Raw genomic sequence first — 20,165 nt, forward strand, 5'->3', positions numbered from 1 at the left:
TCTCTCTCTCTCTATCCCAGTCTCTCTCTCTCTCTCTCTCTCTCTATTTGAGGGTGAAATATATTTGGATGATTTTGTATATTTTGATATTTTTGAGTTTTCACCTTTCTCCCGGGCACCGGTCGCTGTCGATGACGTCAATTCCGCCCCTCGCGTGGTGTACTTCCGCCCCTTTGATGTCATTTCCTTTTCCGACTCTTGTCCGTTGCCCCTCCCTTCTTCCCTGTCCCCTGTCACCCCTGACCCCTGACCCCCTGTAGTTTCTGGTGCGCTGGTCCCAGTCCAGGCCTGATGGGCCGAGCGGCCTGTTGGTTTATTTCAGTATCTGGCCGTGTTGGTCTATCTCTGCTTGCACTGTCCCCTTGCTCCGAGACATGAACACTACCACCTTCCTCATCCTTTCATTAGTGGGAATTCTCTCTCCTGGGCCTCCTGGTTTAGAGGCAGGGTCATTGCCACTTCCCCGCAACTATTCAACAATAAAAATTCTATCCAACTCGGGGCTAATGTGTGTAATCTCCCCTCCTCGCATCAGCCCTCCATTTGCACGTCTCATTCTTGTGATGGAAAGGGGATGGATCTGGGACATATTGCACCTTTCACTGCATGTGAGGGGAAATATTCTGGTGTCTGGCGTCTCCGATTGGGTGGAACATGTGCCACGTTTTTAATAGAAGCAAGAGGACACTCAACAGAGGGACCTGAGGTCCAATCCTGTCGGGATATGGTGGAGGCGATGGAATTCTACACCATCATGATGTGATGTAGTGAGGAAAGGATTGAGCATTTCCAACCCAGTCACGGTGTGGAAACCATTGCCATTTAAAAATAATAATGGTTAAATCAACAACCTGCATTTATTTGCTCCCTTTACCATTACATATTTTTTTATTTTCCACATCTCTTGGTGACATTTTAAAGATCTATGCAACTGGAACCCCAAATCTCTTTGGGCACCCACTGTATTTAACATCATGCCATCTAGAAAGTTCTGTCATGTATCTTTTCTTGGTCCAAAATGAATAACCTCACACTTGCTTCCATTGAACTCCACCTGCCACAGTTAGAGACAAAAAAAACTGTAGCTGCTGGAATCCAAGGTAGACAAACAGGAGGCTGGAAGAATACAGCAGGCCAAGAGCATCTAGAGGAAAGGAACAGTCAATGTGTAGGTATTACCCTTCTTCAGGGCTGGTTGTGGGGCAAGGGGGAGCTGCAGATGGGGGTGGTGGGGAGAGGGAATGGGTGGACACTAATAGTAGGTACAACCAGGTTGGTCAATGGGAAGAATGAATCTGTTGGTGCCGGAAGGGAGGGTCAGAAGGTGGAATGGAAAGGAGGATGCGGGGCTGAAAGGGGAGCTGACGGCAGGATGGGAAGGTTATTTGAAATTAGAGAAATCAATGTTGAGTCCTCCAGACTGTGGGGTGCCCAGGCAGAAGACAAGGTGTTGTTCTTCAAATTTGCGTTCTGAGTCGCTGTGACACTGGAGGAGCCTGAGGACGGACATGTAGGAGGGAGAGTTGGTGGAGGGGGATTGGGGAGGGAGAGTTGGTGGAAGGGGAGTTGAAATGGGCAATGATCGGGAGGTTAGGCTGGCCGTTACGGGCCAGGCGAATATGCTCGGTGAAATGGTCACCTAATCGATGTTTGGTCTCGCTGATGTAGAGAACACAGGATGCAGTAGACGAGGTTGGAGGAGATGCAGGTGAAGCTCTGTCTCACCTGGAAGGGCTGTTTTGGGCTCTGGATGGCGATGAGGGAGGTGGTGTATGGACAGGTGTTGCATCTTTTCTGGTTACAAGGTACTGGGCGGGTTGGAGTGGTTGGTGGGGACTGTGGCACATACCAAGGAGTGGCCAAGGGAATGGTCATTCTAGAAGGCAGAGAGGGGTGGGGAGTGGAGGATGTTGTGGGTGGTGGGGTCTGATGGGAGTTGGCAGAAGTGTTTGAGGATGATACGTTGGATGTGGAGGCTGCTGGGGTCGGAAGTGAGGACAAGGGAGACCCTATCTTTATCATTTTTGGAGGGAGGGGGTGGTAAAGAGCTGTGGAGTGGGGAATGGAGGGGGCACGGTGGAGGGCTGTCTGGATGACTGAGGGGTGGAAAAAGAATGTTGTCTGAAAAAGATGGACATCCAGGATGCTTGGGAGTGGAATGTCTCCTCGTCAGAGCAGATGCGACAGAGATGGAGGAATTGGGAAATGGGATGGAGTTTTTGCAGGATACAGTGTGGGAGGAGGTGTAGTCTAGGTAACTGTGGGAGTCTGTGGATTTATAGTAAATGTCAGTCCGGAAACTGTCGCCAGAAATAGAAACAGAGAGGTCAAGAAAGGGGAGGGAGGTGTCTGAGATAGACCGAGTAAATTTGAGGGCAGTGTGGAAGTTGTTAGTGAAGTCGATGAACTGCTCCAGTTCAACCCAGGAGCAGGATGCTGCATCGATGCAGTATCGATGTAACGGTGGAAGAGTTGGGGAACAGTACCGGTGTACATACTGAAGAGGGACTGTTCGATATCACCGACAAATGGGCAGGCATAGCTGGGGCCCATGCGAGTGCCCATGGCCACCCCCTGGATTTGGAGAAAGTGGGAAAACTGAAGGAAAAGTTATTAAGGGTGAGGACTAGTTCGGTGAGGCAGAGGAGGGTGTTGGGAAGTGGGGGGTGGCTGGATGGGTCTGTTATCGATTCCCTGGCCCTAATCAATATCCCTTTGTAATTTTATGCTATCTTCTACACAGTCTACAATGCCTTCTCACTTTGTGTCATCAGCAAATTTGCTTCTAAGACTCTGTCTGCCATTATCCAAATTGTTAATAAATAAATATGACTAATTGAGGGTCAAACAGAGATCCTTGTGAGACATCGCTGTTCACATCCTGCCAATATGAGAACAGCATGGCCCCACATGGCAGACTAATCAGAAAAGTACAAGATAATGGGATTGAGCAGAATTGGATTCAAACTTGTCTTAGTGATGGGAAGTGAGGGTAACTGTTGACAGGTGTTAGTGTGACGGAGATGGCTGTTTCCAGTGGGATTTCAGAGCTCAGAACCGGCTCCTTTGCTGTTTGTGGTAACTACCAACGATTCAGGTTTAAATATGTGAGACGTGATTAAGACGTTTGAAGATAATTAAAAATACTGAAAGAGTGGGAGAATATGGAGAGGTGCGGAGGAACAAAGGGACCTCGAGGGGCATGGCCCCAGATTTCTGAATGAGCAAATAAAGCAGTTAAGGAGTTCTACAAAATCTACACCTTCATTAGCAGAGGCACAGAAACCAAGAGCAAAGAGCTGTGTAAAATACTCACTCAGAGCTGAGTGGAAGCACTAGGTAAAGCTGTACTCACTAGATTACAGGAACAATGTGATCCCAAGTGGATGTGAGAAGAGATTCACAATCACATTCCAAACACCAGAGAATTTCAGTGGTGAGGAACAAAAACAGAAGTTGCTGGAAAAGCTCACCAGATCTGGCAGCATCTGTGGAGAAAAAAATCAGAGTTAACGTTTCGGGTCCAGTTCTGAGGAAGGGTCACCAGACCCGAAATGTTAACTCTGTTTCTTCTCCACAGATGCTGCCAGACCTGCTGAGCTTTTCCAACAATTTCTGCCTTTGTTTCTGATTTCCAGCATTCACAGTCCTTTTGCTTTTTTTTGAGGAAAGATGGGATGGACTGGGATTGTTTTCTTTGGTATCACGGAAGCTGAGAGGAGCTTTAGTTGAGTTGGATAAAATTATGAGAAGCTGAATTAGAGCAGGAAGGCCCAGCTGTGCTTTGCAAACACAGGAGTGAGCAGCTGGCACAATTTCATGTTATTGGGAGAATGATGAGGGGATAGTTGATGAATGATGGTTATTCCCCGAGGGTTCTGGGGCTCAGGTATTTAATAGTTAAAAGGTCAGTGGTGGCAGGGACCCATGTCACTGTTAAAAACAACCAGGTTCACCTTTCAAAGGGTCTGCAGCAACAGCGCAACAGCATAAGAAGCTGGACACTGGGATTAAGCTGGATGGCTCCTTGCTGGCTTGTATAAACACGCTGGGCTGAATGGCCATGGAATCCTATGATTAAAGGATTTGTTGATAGAGGGAACTATTCCTCTGTTGAGGGGAGTTGATTGTCCAAAACAAGAGGGCAGCAGAATCCTACAGGAGTAGGCTACTCACCCCCTCAAGCCTGCTTCCCCACTCAATACTGATCATTGAGCTCAATGTACTAATCCCACCCCACTCCATTCCTTTGATCCCTTTAGCCACAAAAGTTATATCTACCTCCTGCTGGACCAGGTTATTGGACTGGAGTGTTCATTGCTTATTCTGGAGTCTGTGTTCTTTCCCCTGGTCTCCAATCCCCTCTCCCCTTCCAGGCTTTCCACAATGCAGTTCTAGCTGATGGCAAGGGGGACCGAGTCTGGTTTAATTTCAAACATCATGGTTTTCATTTTTATTGTTTGTAGAGCTGACCGGGTCTGGGTTCTGGGAGACAGACAGCTAAAACTCCCTGCCTCCTAGAGCTCTGACCTGACTATGTCACCTTGGGGACCAGGCTGTGTGATATGCTGCTGTGGAATTTTCTGCGGTCACTGCGTCCCACAGCAAACACAGATTCCAGGGAGAAGTCAATGACAACTTCCTTTTCATCTTGGAGTGTCAATAAGAAAAAGGGAGGGATTTAATCTCATCCATCTCTTTCAAAAGAGCTGCAAATTTCTCAATATCCCCTGGGATGGAGCAGGTCCCTTGTCTCCGGCAGTGTCTTATCTCACCCTTTCACATTTACAAGCGTGCTCCTGCTCTGATCAGAACGCTGCCCTGGTCTCAGTCCCCCAGAGGACTCCAGGTCCCGGGGCTGTATTGTTGTGTAAAAGGAAGGAAGCCAAGACACAGGATGAGTAACAAGGCAAGAGAAAGAGAAAGCCTCATTGCTTTATTAGCAAAAGCTGTTCAGAGCTGAACCTATTGGGAGCAGGTCTTTCAAAGATGTAATTAACAATTTGGTACCTGACTCCCTCAGGAAATCTTGCTCCATTTTACAAGTGGGAAACTTTCAATTCCTCCAAACTTAATATTCCTTGCTGATATTTTGTTTTATTTTCTGAGCACACTCAAAGCTTTTGTGTGAAGATAAGTAGTTTATAATTTTGAATTTGTTGGCACTCTCTACAAATAGCTAATTCAAAGATTAATGCTGATATTTTTATGAGCTTAGGTCATGCCGTGGCGTGCGGGCTGGGGAGAAATGTTGAAGTGATGGTACTTCTACAGAAAGTTGTCCCTTTGGGTAGCTGCTCCCAGACTCTGTGCGCATTCTTAAACCTCAAACATTGTCCAGAGATCTTCACAAATGACAGAGCAATCTGCTCCAAACATCAGGGCTGATAAAACAATTCATTTTCTGTTACAGTTTTATTTAAAATCCTAGAATAATGGTGAAGGAAATGAAGCAATTCAGCCCATCATTACCTCTGCAAGCTTTGAAGTTTCCAAAATGCCTCCACCACCCTGCGTTCTCTTGCTATTATCAAACGTCCTTCACTGTTTCTCCATGCAATGTGAGCATCAATGGCAAGGCAAGGACTTGTTGTCCATCCCCAATAGCCCCACAGAGAGACCAGCTCAGCCCTTTCATGGGGCATTTGAGAGTCACTCACATTGCTGTGGGTCTGGAGTCACATGTAGGTCAGACTGGGTAAGGATGGATTATTACAGTCAGTGATAGTTTCATGGTCACCATCACTGAGACTTGTACTTTTTTTAAATATTGCGGATTTATTATTTGAATTGGACCTGTCTGAAATGTTAGATGCCTATTTCTTGACCAACATGCCTGAGTTGGGGGTGGATGACTGGAGGGAAGATCTCAGTACTGTGGTGCCCAAGGCTACTCTGGGGAAAGAGAAAGAGGCTGGTAGGGGGCAGGTTAAAAAGGAATAGTTGTGGGTGACTCAATAGTTTGAGGGATAGACAAGATGAGTGTGCAGCCAAGATCATGAGTTCTGTATCATCTGTTGCCTCCAGGTGCAAGGGCTCAGGACAATGACTGGATAAACTTCTAGAAAGGGGGTGGGTGGGTGATGGTTCATGTGGGAACCAACAACATAAAAAGCTTGGGGGTCTTGGGGATCAGTTTCACCATTAGGCAAAGGCAGGTCAGTGAGGCAAATACTTAACTTGAGGGATGGTTTAGGGGGATGGCTTTGGATTTTTGAGACATTGGGATCATGTTTGAGAAAGGAGAAAGCTCTTCAGAAGAGATGGGCTTTAGTTGTTCGGAAATGGAACTAATCTAAGAGAGTAAACAGTATAGTGGGGTTGGATTGAAACTTGTAAGGCTGGGGTGACTAATGGGCCTAGATTTGGAAGTAGCAGAGAGGGAAGAAGAGGGGAGATGGGGAATAGGATAAGGGAAATTAGGGAAGGTTTGAGTTTCACAGTGAACAAAAAATGATCGCTTTCCAATGAGCAAAAACGAGATAAAGGTTTGTATGAAAATGCTGGAATATAGTGAACACGGTTGGGAAACTGGAAACAGAAATTACTCAGGGTGGTATGACATAGTAGCATTAATACAAACGTGGCTCAACCCAGAACAGGACTGGTTGTTAACATTGGGTTTATAAGGCTTTTTAGCAGAAACAGGATGGGTAAAAGAGGAGAAGCTCTAACAGTCTTGATCAAAGATAGTATCATAGCCCTTGAACAAGATACAGCTCTGAAATTGGAATCTATGTATCTATAGGGTAGGCAATGGACCAGTGGTATTATCATGAGACTATTAATCCAGAAACCAAACTAATGTTCCATGGACCTGGGTTCGAATCCCATGGCAAATGGTAGAATTTCAGTTCAATAATTAAACAAAAATTCTGGAATTAAGAACCTACTGATCACCATGAAATCATTTTCAATTGTCAGAAAAACCCATCTGATTCACTAATCCCCTTCAGGGGAGGAAATCTGGCACCCTCACCTGGTCTGGCCTACATGTGACTCCAGACCCACAGCAATGTGGTTGCGTCTCAGTTGCCCTCTGAAATGGCCGAGCAAGCCACTCAGTTGTACCAATTGCTACAAAGACTCAAAGAAATCAAACTGGATGGATCACCTGGCATTGACCTAGGCACTGGAAAAGATAACGGCAGAAACAGCCCTGTCGACCCTGCAAAGTCCTCCTCACTAACATCCGGGGATTAGAGCCAAAATTGGGAGAGGTCTATCACAGACTAGTTAAGCAACAGCCTGACATAGTCATACTCACAGAATCATACCTTACAGACAAGGTCCCAGACACCACCATCACCATCCCTGGATATGTCCTGTCCCACAGGCAGCACAGACCCAGTACAGGGGGTGGCACAGTGGGATACAGTTGGGAGGGAGCTCCTCCAGGAGTCCTCAACATTGACACCGGACCCCATGAAGTCTCATGGCTTCAGGTTAAACATGAGTAAAGAAACCTCCTGCTGATTACCACATACCATCCTCCCTCAGCTGATGAATCAGTAATCCTCAACGTTGAACAGCACTTAGAGGAAGCACTGAGGATGGTGAGGGCACAAAGTGTACTCTGGGTGGGGGATTTCAATGTCCACCACCAAGAGTGGCTCAGCAGCAGTACTACTGATCGAGCTGGTCAGGTCCTATAGGACATAGCTGCTCAACTGGGTCTGCAGCAGGTGGTGAGGGAACCAACAAGAGGGAAAAATATACTTGATCTCATCCTTACCAATCTGCCTGCTGCAGTTACATCTGTCCATGACAGTATCGGTAAGAGTGACCATTGCACAATCCTTGTGGAGACAAAGCCTCGCCTCCACATTGAGAACAATCTCCATCGTGTTGTGTGGCACTATTACTGTGTTAAATGGGACAGACTTTGCAAGATCTAGCAACTCAAGACTGGGCATCCATGAGGCACTGTGGGCCGTCAACAGCAGCAGAATTGTACTCCAGCATAATCTGTAACCTCATGGCCCGGCATATCCCCCACTCAACCATTACCATCAAGCCAGGGGACCAACCCTGGTTCAATGGAGAGTGCAGGAGGGAATGCCAGGAGCAGCACCAGGCATACCTGAAGATGAGGAATCAACCTGGTGAAGCCAACAAACATGACTACTTGCACACCAAACAGCGAAAGCAGCAAGTGATAGACAGAGCTAAGTGATCCCACAACCAACAGATCAGATCTAAGCTCTGCAGTCCTGCCACATCCAGTCATGAATGGTGGTGGACAATTAAACAACTCGCTGGAGGAGGAAGCTCCACAAATATCCCCATCCTCAATGATGGAAGAGCCCAGCACATCAGTGCAAAAGATAAGGCTGAAGCATTTGCAGCAATCTTCAGCCAGAAGCACCGAGTAGGTGATCCATCTCGGCCTCCTCCAATGGTCCCCAGCATTTTTTTTCTTTATCCATTCACAGGATGAGGAAGTCACTGGCTCAGCATTTATTGCCCATCCCTAATTGCCCAGAGGGCAGTTATGAGTCAACCACATTGCTGTGGGTCTGGAGTCACATGTATCACCAGATCAGGTAAGCATTCACAACAATCTTAGCCCAACAGTGCCGAGTGGATGATCCATCTCTGCCTCCTCCAGTGGTCCCCAGTATTACAGATACCAGTCTTCAGCCATTTCAATTCACTCCATGTGATATCAAGAAACGGTTAGAGACACTGGATACTGCAAAGGCTATGGGTCCTGACAACATTCCGGCAACAGTACTGAAGACTTGTGCTCCAGAACTAGCCGCTCCCCTAGCCAAGCTGTTCCAGTACAGTTACAACACTGGTATACCTGACTATGTGGAAAATTGCCCAAGTATGTCCTGTACACAAAAAGCAGGACAAATCCAACTCGGCCAATTACCGCCCCATCAGTCTCCTCTCGATCATCAGTAAAGTGATGGAAGGTGTCATTAACAGTGCAATCAAGCAGCACCTGCTCAGCAATAACCTGCTCAGTGATGCCCAGTTTGGGTTCCATCAGGGCCACTCAGCTCCTGACCTCATTACAGCCTCGGTTCAAACATGGACAAAAGAGCTGAATTCCAGAGGTGAGGTGAGAGTGACAGTCCTTAACATCAAAGCTACATTCTACTGAGTGTGACATCAAGGAGCCCTGGCAAAACTGGAATCAGTGAGTATCGGGGGACAAACTCTCCAGTGGTTGGAGTCATACCTGACACATAGGAAGATGGTCGTGGTTGTTGGAGGTCAATCATCTCAGCTCCAGGGCATCTCTGCAGGAGTTCCTCAGGGTAGTGTCCTCGACCCAACCATCTTCAGCTGCTTCATCAATGACCTTCCCTCCATCATTAGGTCAGAAGTGGGGATGTTCGCCGATGATTGCACAATGTTCAGCACCATTCATGACTCCTCAGATACTGAAGCAGTCCGTGTTCAAATGCAACAAGACCTGGACAATATCCAGGCTTGGGCTGACAAGTGGTAAATGTCATTCGCGCCACACAAGTGCCAGGCTATGACCATCACCAATAAGAGACAATCTAACCACCGTCCCTTGACATTCAATGGTGTTACCATCACTGAATCCCCCACTATCAACATCCTGGGGGTTACCATGGACCAGAAACTCAACTGGACTCACCACATTAACACAGGGGCTACAAGAACAGGCCAGAAGCTGGGAATACTGTGGCGAGTAACTCACCTCCTGACTCCCCAAAGCCTGTCCACCATCTACAAGGCACAAGTCAGGAGTGTGATGGAATACTCCCCACTTGTCTGGATGGGTGCAGCTCCAACAACACTCAAGAAGCTTGACACCATCCAGGACAAAGCAGCCGCTTGATTGGCACCACATCCACAGCATCCACTCCCTCCACCACTGACGCTCAGTAGCAGCAGTGTGTACCATCTACAAGATGCACTGCAGAAATTCACCAAAGATCCTCAGGCAGCACCTTCCAAACCCACGACCACTTCCATCTAGAAGGACAAGGGCAGCAGAAACATGGGAACACTGCCCCCTGCACGTTCCCCTCCAAGTCACCCACCATCCCAACTTGGAAATATATCGCTGTTCCTTCACTGTTGCTGGGTCAAATCCTGGAATTCCCTCCCTAAGGGCATTGTGGGTCAACCTACAGCAGGAGGACTGCAACAGTTCAAGAAGGCAGCTCACCCCCACCTTCTCAAGGGCAACTAGGGACAGGCAATAAATGAATAGAGAAAAAAATCTATATGGTTGGAGGTGAGAGACAGGAAAGGAGTGGTGACCTTGCTGCGAATTTATTATAGAACTCCAAATAATGGGGAGCATGTAGAAGAAAGCATTTGTCGGCAGTTTATGGAAATCCACAAGACAAAGTAGAAACGTGATGATTGGTGAATTTAGTTACCCCAGGATAGATTGGGTATGGAAAGGCAGGAATGCCGATATTGTGTTTGGGAGGGCTTTGTGGAACAGTATATTTCCAGTGTTACCAGGGACAGGCTGTGCTGGATCTGTCCCAAGGAAATATGGCAGGCGAAGTGGAGATCTTCCGAGTCAGGGAGCATTTGCAAATAGTGATCATAACATGACAAGGTTCACATTAAGTTGGAAAAGGATTAAGATTCCCAAAATTTTCCACGCCTCTCTGAACACAGGATTAGTTCTTAGTGATGGGAAGATTACAACTGTGACACGATTGTTCAATAAAGGGGCAAATGATAATCCAGGAAACAACAGAGCTGTCATCTTGCTCAGCTTAGTGTTCAGGGCAGGGTGCTGGTACACACAGAGGGTTTGCTGACTGGCAGGAGGCAGGGAGTGGGGATAAAGGGATCTTTTTCAGGATGGCAGCTGGTGGTTAGTGGAGTTCCACAGGGTCAGTGTTGGGACCACAACTATTCACGTTATACATTAACAATCTGAACAAAGGACTGAGGGTATTTTTGCTGAGTTTACAGATGACATGAAGATAGGTGGAGGGACATGTAGTGTTGAGGAAGTGAGGGGGTTGCAGAAGGATTTGGACAGGCTGGGACAGTGGGTGCAGATGGAATACAATGTAGGGAAATGTGAGGTTATACACTTTGGTAAGGAGAATAGAGGCATAGGCTAGTTTCTAAATGGGGAAAGACTTCAGAAAACTGAATGACAAAGGGAGTCCCAGTTCAGGTTTTTTTTTTAAGGTTAACGTGCAGGTTCAGTTGGCAGTTAGGAAGGCAAATGTAATGCTAGCATTCATTTCAAGGGAGCTAGAATATGAGCAAAGATGTGCTGTTGAGGCTGTATAAGGGTCTCGTCAGACTGCATTTGGAATATTGAAAGTAGTTTTGAGTCCTGTATCTAAGGAAGGATGTGCTGGTATTGGAGGGGGTCCAAAGGAGGTTTACAAGAATGATCCTGGGGGTAAAGGGCTTGTCATATGAAGAACAGCTGAGGACTCTGGGTCTGTACTCAATGGATGAGGGGGGAATCTGAGTGAAACTTCCAGAACACAGAGGCTTAGACAGAGTGGATGTTGGGAAGATGCTTCCATTGGTAGAAGAGACTAGGACCCGAGAGCACAGCCTTACAGTAAAGGGAAGACATTTTAGAACGGAGATAAGGAGAAACTTCTTCAGCCAGAGAGTGGTAAATCTATGGAACTCACTGCCACAGGGGGCTGTGGAGGCAGGTCATTGAGTATATTTAAGACTGAGATAGATAGGTTCTTGATTATTAAGGGGATCAAGGGTTATGGGGAGAAAGCAGGAGAATGGGGTTGAGTAACTTATCAGCCATGATTGAATGACGGAGCAGACTCGATGGGCCGAATGGCCTAATTTCTGCTCCTATGTCTTATGGCCCATATTTCTGATGCATACATGAGGGTGGGACTACAGCTGCTCTGTAGACCATGAGATTGGGGCAGGGTCTGAGGTCTCAGACTTTGAACACGGTTCCCCAGGTGACTGAACAATGCACTGGAGTTAATGAGAGACAACAAGGTGCAGGGCTGGATGAACACAGCAGGCCAAGCAGCATCATAGGAGCAGAAAGACTGACGGTTCAGGCCTAGATTGGATTTCACTGTCAAGCCTGCTCACGCTGACAGACTCCTGAGGTATGGGAAATGATCCACGTTGTCCAAGGGCTTGCTGCAGGATGATGGTTGTGTTGGGGGGGGGAGGTCAGTGTTTGAGGGGAGAGGCTGGTCAAGAACTTTTATTTTCGGGGTGTTTAGACTGAGGCCCATTCTCATACACCTCGGTGAATGTGTTGTTGGTTTGTAGCTCGGCCTCACAAATGTGCACTGTGTACTGCAGCTCGCTGACTGACAGAAAGCTTGAGGAGGTTTTGGTTCTGACCGGCTAATGTAAACATTGTCTGTTAGAGAATGAGAAGTGGGGTTTAATCATGGGAAATGAGGAAATAGCCGAGGCATCAAACAGGTATTTTGTGTCGATCTTCCCAGTGGAGGACACGAATAACTTGCCAGTAATTGATGACAAAGAGACTAAGGAAGGTGAGGACCTAGAAACGATCGTTATTGCGAAAGTAGTAGTGTTGGGCAAGCTAATGGAGCTAAAAGTAGACAAGTCTCCTGGCCCAGATGGAATGCTGCCCAGGGTACTCAAAGAGATCGCGGGAGAAATGGCAAATGCACTTGTGGTAATTTTCCAAAATTTGCTGGACTCTGGGGTAGTTCTAGCAGATTGGAAAGTAGCCAATGTGACACCACTGTACAAAAAAGGAGGTAGACAAAAGATGGAGAATTATAGACCGCTAAGCTTAACTTCTGTAATGGGGAAAATGCTTGAATCTATCAAAGAAGAAATAGTAAGACATCCAGACAGAAATTATCCCATTGGGTAGACGCAGCATGGACTCATGGGTTAATGAAAGGCAAGTCATACTTAACTAACTTATTGGAATTCTATAATTGGAAGACATTATCAGTGCAGTGAATTTGAATTTCTGAAAGGTATTCGACAACGTGCCACACAAAAGGCTGCTGCGTAAGATAAAGGTGCACGGCGTTACAGGCAATGTATTAGCATGGACAGAGGATTGGTTACAATTTACATCGGGAATTTGGGAGTTGGGGACCACATGTAGTGTCTCAAAGCTTGCTGATGACACTAAGATGAGTGGTAGAGCAAAGTGTGCAGGGGACTCTGAAAGTTTGCAGAGGGATATAGATAGTTAAAGTGAGTAGGCAAAAGCCTGGCAGATGGAACTCAATATTGATAAATGTAAAGTCATCCATTTTGGTAGGAATAAAAGTAAAAGGGACTATTACTTGAATGGTAAAAAATTGCAGCATGCTGCTGTGCAGATGGACCTTGGTGTCCTTGTGCATCAATCACAAAACGTTGGTTTGCAGGTGCAGCAGGTAATTAAGAAGGCAAATGGAATATTGTCCTTCATTGCTAGAGGGATTGAGTTTAAAAACAGGGAGGTTATGCTGTAGCTGTATAGGGTGCTGGTGAGGCCACACCTGGAGTACTGTGTACAGTCTTGGTCTCCTTACTTGGGAAAGGATGGACTGGCCCTGGAGGGGGTGCAGAGGAGGTTCACTGAGTTGATTCTAGAGTTGAGAAAGTTGGCTTCTGAGGAGAGATTGTGTGGACAGGGACTATAGTCATTGGAATTTAGAAGAATGAGGGGGGATCTTATAGAAACATATAAAATTATGAAGGGAATAGATAAGATAGAAGCAGGGAGGTTGTTTCCACTGGGAAACTAGAACTAGGGGGCATAGCCTCCAAATAAGTGGGAGCAGATTTAGCACTGAGTTGAGGAGAAACTTTGTCACCCAAAGCGTTATGCATCTGTGGAATTCCCCACCCAGTGAAGTAGTTGAGGCTTCCTCACTGAATGTTTTTAAAGCTAAGATAGATAATTTTTGAATAGTAAAGGAATTAAGGGTTATGGTGAGAGGGTGGGTAAGTGGAACTGAGGCCATGAAAAGATCAGCCATCATCTTATTGAATGGCAGAGCAGGCTCAAAGGGCCAGAGGCCTACTCCAGCTCCTGGTTCTTATGTTTTTATGACTTCAACTCCCATTCGCTAATGTCATTACACAGAATGTGGGTGGAGACTAGGAGCTCTCCTCCAGCTTTCAGAAGGAGCAGATAGATCTGCAGCATCTCCCTAAGGTCATTATTAGTGATGAAATGTAATAAACCTTCCTGTTATCTAGAACACCATCCTTCTGTAGATACTCTCCTGTTGTCTATACTCTCCTCTGAGGAAGGGTCACTGGACCTGAAACATTAACTCTGTCTTTTCCTTCACAGATGCTGCCAAACCTGCTGAGCTTTTCCAGTAACCTTGTTTTTGTGTCTATACTCTCCTGTTGTCTATCTCTCCCATTAATCAGCAAATGGACCAAGACAAAGAAAAAATAAAGAAGGATTGGTGGTTGCAAATTAACTCAAACAATCCTGACCCATTATCACATAGAGGGAGTAAATAACACAAGGTAGTAGCAGCTCATTTCTGACCCTCATGGTGTGGAGAAGAATTCCAGAAGTTCCAGGTTTAAAGAAAACATTCCAAATAAGTGAGTGTATCACACAAGAGCATTGCCGCTTTAAGAGGACACAGACAGAGATCCACATTGATACCATTGGGCTGCAGGGTTCCCAAGAGGAATATGAGTTGCTGTTCCTGCAACCTTTGGGTGGCATCATTGTGGCACTGCAGGAGGCCAAGGATGGACATGTCGTCTGAGGAATGGGAGGGGGAGTTGAAATGGTTCGCGACTGGGAGGTGCAGTTGTTTATTGCGAACCGAGCGTAGGTGTTCTGCAAAGCGGTCCCCGAGTCTCCGCTTGGTTTCCCCGATGTAGAGGAAGCCACACCGGGTACAGCGGATGCAGTATACCACATTGGCAGATGTGCAGGTGAACATCTGCTTGATGTGGAAAGTCTTCTTGGGGCCTGGGATGGGGGTGAGGGAGGAGGTATGGGGGCAGGTGTAGCACTTCCTGCGGTTGCAGGGAAAAGTGCCGGGTGTGGTGGAGCTGGAGGGGAGTGTGGAGCGGACAAGGGAGTCACGGAGAGAGTTGTCCCTCCGGAAAGCAGATAAGGGTGGGGAGGGAAAGATGTCTTTGGTGGTGGGGTCGGATTGCAGATGGCGGAAGTGTCGGAGGATGATGCGTTGGATCCGGAGGTTGGTGGGGTGGTACGTGAGGACGAGGGGGATTCTTTTTTGGTTTTTATTGCGTGGACGGGGTGTGAGGGATGAGGTGCGGGAGATGTGGGATTGAGATGATGTGTTTTTCAGAGTATCTTGAATGATTGGAATTCTCTTCTGCAGGGAGCAGTCGAGTCTGATTCACTGAATGACTTTAAGGCAGAAGTTGTTCTACTCTTGGGTGACAAGGGGATCTAAGTTATCGGGACAAGGCAAGAATGAGGAATAGAAGACACAGCCAGATTACCCATGATCATAATGAAGGCACGGCAGGCTTGAGGGGCCAAATGGCCTCTTCCTACTCCTAATTTCTGTGTTCATGTTCCCAAAGGAATCTAGGGATTACTTCCCAGTGTCTTCAATCAATTGGTTGATAGGTTTTCCAGTCTATGAATTGACAGCAGTGGTTCTGTGGTGGATCCCCCATCACAAAGCCCGCTTGGTGAGGCTGATGCTCCCTCCCTGGTCCAGGCCAACTGTCAGCTTACACCTGGCTGCTCTCTGCTGCCAATGGGTCACTTTATATTCCCCGTGTTCCTCAGGCTCACCTCTCTGACCTCCTGCTCCGCTGACAGCACACGGCTCAGCAACTTCAGGTCAATATCACCATCCTAATAGAGACACACAGACAGTCAGGTCAGTTCCCCACACTCCGAAATGCAGTCCAGCTACAAAACATACATTCTAACACCTTGCAGTTACTTCATGCACTAACATGGTCAAACATCCAGACAGGATTCACAGAAGCATTAGCCAAACCTATTTGATACAAAGCCCCATGATGAGATATTGGATGGCCAATAGATTGGTCAAAGAACTAAGTGTAAAGATGCATCATACAGGGGATAGACATAGAGAGACAGGGTGTTGAGGGAAGGAATTTGGAGCTTAGGTTCCAAGCAGCTGAAGGCATGGTCACCATTGTTTATGTGAAGAAAATTAGGGGCCAAACTAAAGCAGCACACATATCTCGGGGAATAGTGGGGCGAGAGAGGAATACAAGAGACAGGGAGGGGAAACCCATGGAGACATTTGTAAACAGAGAAGATAAAACCGAGATGTACTAGATTGGGAGCTAATACAGGTCCCCTCCAAGCCACTTACCATCCTAACTGGGAAATATATCACCATTCCTTCACTGTCATCCTGGAATTTCCTCCCTAACAGCATTGTGGGAGCTGAACTACCCACCAAGGTCTATAATGGTTTAAGGAAGCAGCTCATCACCATCTTCTCCATGAGACTACGGATGGGCAATAAATTCTGGCCCAGCCGGCAATGCCCACATCCCATGAAAGAAAAGGCTGTTTATTGAACAGGACTTAGTGTGAGTAAGGCTACAGAAAGGGTTCGGGTAAGCTCAGGTCTATTTAGTGTGGAAGCTCAGAGACTGGTAAGATTAGAATTGGAATAGTCCTTGCTCAAAGCACACTCCTGTGCACTGTGGGAGGTACTGACACTCACCAGAGTTTGGAAAGCTCCATATTTCATTAAGTCATTGTCCAGGTCTCGATACGTCATTACTCGGTTCACCTGAATGCTGAGAAAACGGATATGAGTTCAAGCTCAATCCTCACTCCCTTAAATTACTGCTCCCAATTTCCCTGTTGAGCTGTCAAGCTCTGTGAGACATGTACTGTCCAAGGTTTGTGTTGTTATCCCAATCCCATTCTAACCAACCTTCCTTATCTCAATCCCACTGTAGCCTCATATCCCATTCCACCTCCCATCCCACACGAGTTTCCCATTCCAACACCAATATGTCTGAACAATGGGTAACAGCTCCCTCCAGGTTTCACTGTTTCCCAGCTCCCTCCCCTGGGCACTGAGGCAGTCCATTATCTCAATCCTCTCCCTGCCCAGCTAACTGGAAAGCTAACTAACTCTTTGTTCCTTGATTGGATGATTCTTGAGCCACTTGCTTCCAGCTCCAAGACATTATACAACTCATAAATGAAAGAGGCATCGAGAGTCATAAAGTTTCCACAGAAAGGAACCCTTCAGCCTATTGTGTCCATGCCAATCATCAAATATCCATCTATTCCAATTCCACATTCCAGCACTTGCTCACAGCCTTGTAAGCTGAAGTGTTCCAAGTGCCCATAGTTTTTAAATGTCTCGAGGGATTCTGCCTCTACCACCCTTTCAGGCAGTGAATTCCAGATCCCCACCACCCTCTGGATGAAAGATTCTTTTTCTCAAGTCCTTTCTAAGCCTCCTGCTTGTTATCTTAAAACAGGCTACTGACCCCTCTCATAGGGGAAAGGTTTCTCTCCACCTTCTCTGCCTATGCCTCTCAGAACTTTGTAAACCTCAATCAGATCCCCTCCAGTGCAATCACATCCTTCCTATAGTGTAGGACCAGAACTGCACACAGTGCTCTGGCTGTGACCTAACTAATGTTATATACAGATTCATCAAAACCTCCTTGCTCTTATATTCAATGCTTTAACTAATAAAGGCAAGTATCCCATATGCCTTCTTCACCATCTTTCTGACCTATCCTGCTGCCTTGAAGGAGCTATGGACATGTACAGCAAAGTCCCTCTGATCCTCTATACTTCCCAGGGTCCTACCATTCATCGTGTACACTCTTGCCTTGCTAATCCTTCCAAAATGCATTTTCAGAATTAAATATCATCTGTTATCATTCAGCCCATCTCGTCCGGCCTGTCTATATCATCCTGTAGTCTAAGGTTTTCCTCCTTGCTAATTACCACATTAGTTTTTGTGTTGTCTGCAAACTTACTTCTTACATTCATGCCTAGATCATTAACTTACACAAAAGACCCAGCAATGAATCCTATGTCATTCAACACAGGCTTCCACCTTCTCTGCCTATGCCTCTCAGAACTTTGTAAACCTCAATCAGATCCCCTCCAGTGCAATCACATCCTTCCTATAGTGTAGCACCCTTCAACCATCACCCTCTGCCTCCTGCCACTAAGACAATTTTGGATCCAATTTACCAAATAGCCCTGGATGCCATGGACCCATGTGAGGCCTGGTGAAAAGTCTTACTAAAGTCCATGTTGATAATAATAACTGCACAACCCTCACCTACACATCTAGTCACCTCCTCACAAAATTCAATCAAATTTATTGGACACGATCTCCCTGACAAAGACATGTTGACTTTCCTTAATTAATCCTTGCTTCCTTAAGCGGGGATTAATTCTGTCCCTCAGATTCTTTTCCAATAGTTTTCCTACTGCAGAATTTAGACTCACTAGCCTGTAGCCTGGTTTATATCTACCATCCCTTTTGAATAACAGCACCAGATTAGCTGTCCTCAAGTTCTCCTGTGGCCAGAGAGGATTTGAATATTTATGTTAGAGCCTCTGTAATCTCCACCCCTGCCTCCCACAGCAGCCCTGCACACATCTCATCTGGGCCTGGTGACTTATGCACCTTCAACCCTGGTAAAACCACTAATACCTCCTCACTCCCAAAGCAAATTGATTATTAGCAAGCATTACAGTCCCCTCCCTGTTTTCAATACCTATTCTGTCCTTTTCTACAGTGAAAATAAATACAAATACCCTTTTAAAATGTCAGCTATGTCTTCCAAACTGAATCACAGTATCAAAGATTTGTTATTGGACAGGAGGCCATTCAGCCTATTATGCCAGCACTGGTTTTATTACCTCATGCCAACTTCCTGCCTTTCCCCACACAATTTCTACCCAAATAATCATCTAATTCTCCTCCTGAATGCCTCAATTGAACCTGCCTACACCACATTCCACACCCTAAATACTCGCTGTGTGAAAATGCCTTTTCTAACAATGCTCTTGCTTTGTTTACACGTCACTTTCAATCTCTGCCCTCCCATTCTCGTTCCTTTTACAAATGGGAACAGTTTCTCTCTCTCTACTCTGTCCAGCCCACTCATGGTTTTGAAATTCTTTATCAAATCTCCTCTCAGCCTTTTTCTTTCCAGGGAGAACGGTCCCACCTTCCTCAGGCTGTCCTTATTGCTGAAATTTCTCATTCCTGGAACCATTCCTGTAAATCACTTCAGCACTCTCTCCAAGGCATTCATGTCTTGCATATAATGTAGTGCCCACAACTGTAGACAATAATCCAGCTGAGGTCTAACAGGTGTCTTGTACATGTTCGATATCACCTCCCTGCTCTCATATTCTACAACCTTAGTAATAAAGCTGAGGATGCTATGTGCTTTATTAACTGCTCTCTCTATCTGTCACCTGTTGACCTGTGCACATATACATCCAGTTCCCTCTGCTCCTGCACCCCCTTTAAAATTGTACCCACCATTTCATGTTGGCTTTCAATGTTCTTCTGACTAAAATGCATCACCTCACACTTCTCTACATTTTGCTAATGAGCTCTACCATTCCCTGGTGATTCTCTTATCCCTAAAATCCTCACAAAATACCTTTGAATTGTCCTTAATGTTACTCACCAGTGTTTTCTCACATCTCCTCTTTGCTCTCCTAATTTCTTTTTTAAGCAACCCCCTACATTTTCGATATTCCCCTATGGCATCCATTGTTTTTAGTTTTTCGTATCTATGATAAACTTACCTTTCTCCCTCTTATGCAATCCTGTACATCCTTTGACATTCTGGGTTCTCTGGTCCTGTTGGTCCCATCCTTTGCCTTTCCTGGAATATGTTGGCCCTACACTCTCACCATTACCTCTGATTCCCCCAGGTATTGCTCTGAGCTGGGCCTTCTCACCTGTTCTCATCCTTCCTACCTGGCTAGATTACGCAGCACATCAAAAGTGCAATTCCTAAAAGAAATTAATACTATCTTAAAATCATTTATGAGTTCTTAATCACCTTTTTGGGGAATCTGTGTCCTGAACTTCAAAACTAACCCAACCTCCACCCGCTGTATCGCCATTCTCAGCCTAAATCAAGCCCATGCTTGAACCAGTGTTTACCTGGGCAGTGAGCTAACATTATACTGGTGTTTACCTGGGCAGTGAGCTAACATTATACTGGTGTTTACCTGGGCAGTGAGCTAACTTTATACTGGTGTT

General features: G+C 46.2%; 1 protein-coding gene across 1 annotated transcript in view; it reads right to left on the reverse strand.

Annotated features, from left to right (window-relative positions):
• The window catches only part of LOC109925627 (intraflagellar transport protein 43 homolog), a 32,069-nt gene that overhangs the window by 1,506 nt on the left and 10,398 nt on the right, over positions 1-20,165 (reverse strand). The window contains exons 4-5 of the mRNA XM_048600169.1: positions 16,617-16,692; positions 15,701-15,763 (exon numbers count right to left, since the gene is read on the reverse strand). Coding sequence (XP_048456126.1) covers positions 15,701-15,763; positions 16,617-16,692 — 139 coding nt within the window. The remainder of the gene's footprint in view (positions 1-15,700; positions 15,764-16,616; positions 16,693-20,165) is intronic.

Source organism: Rhincodon typus, chromosome 8, assembly GCF_021869965.1.
Source record: "Rhincodon typus isolate 14 chromosome 8, sRhiTyp1.1, whole genome shotgun sequence".
Classification (NCBI taxonomy): Eukaryota; Metazoa; Chordata; class Chondrichthyes; order Orectolobiformes; family Rhincodontidae; genus Rhincodon; species Rhincodon typus.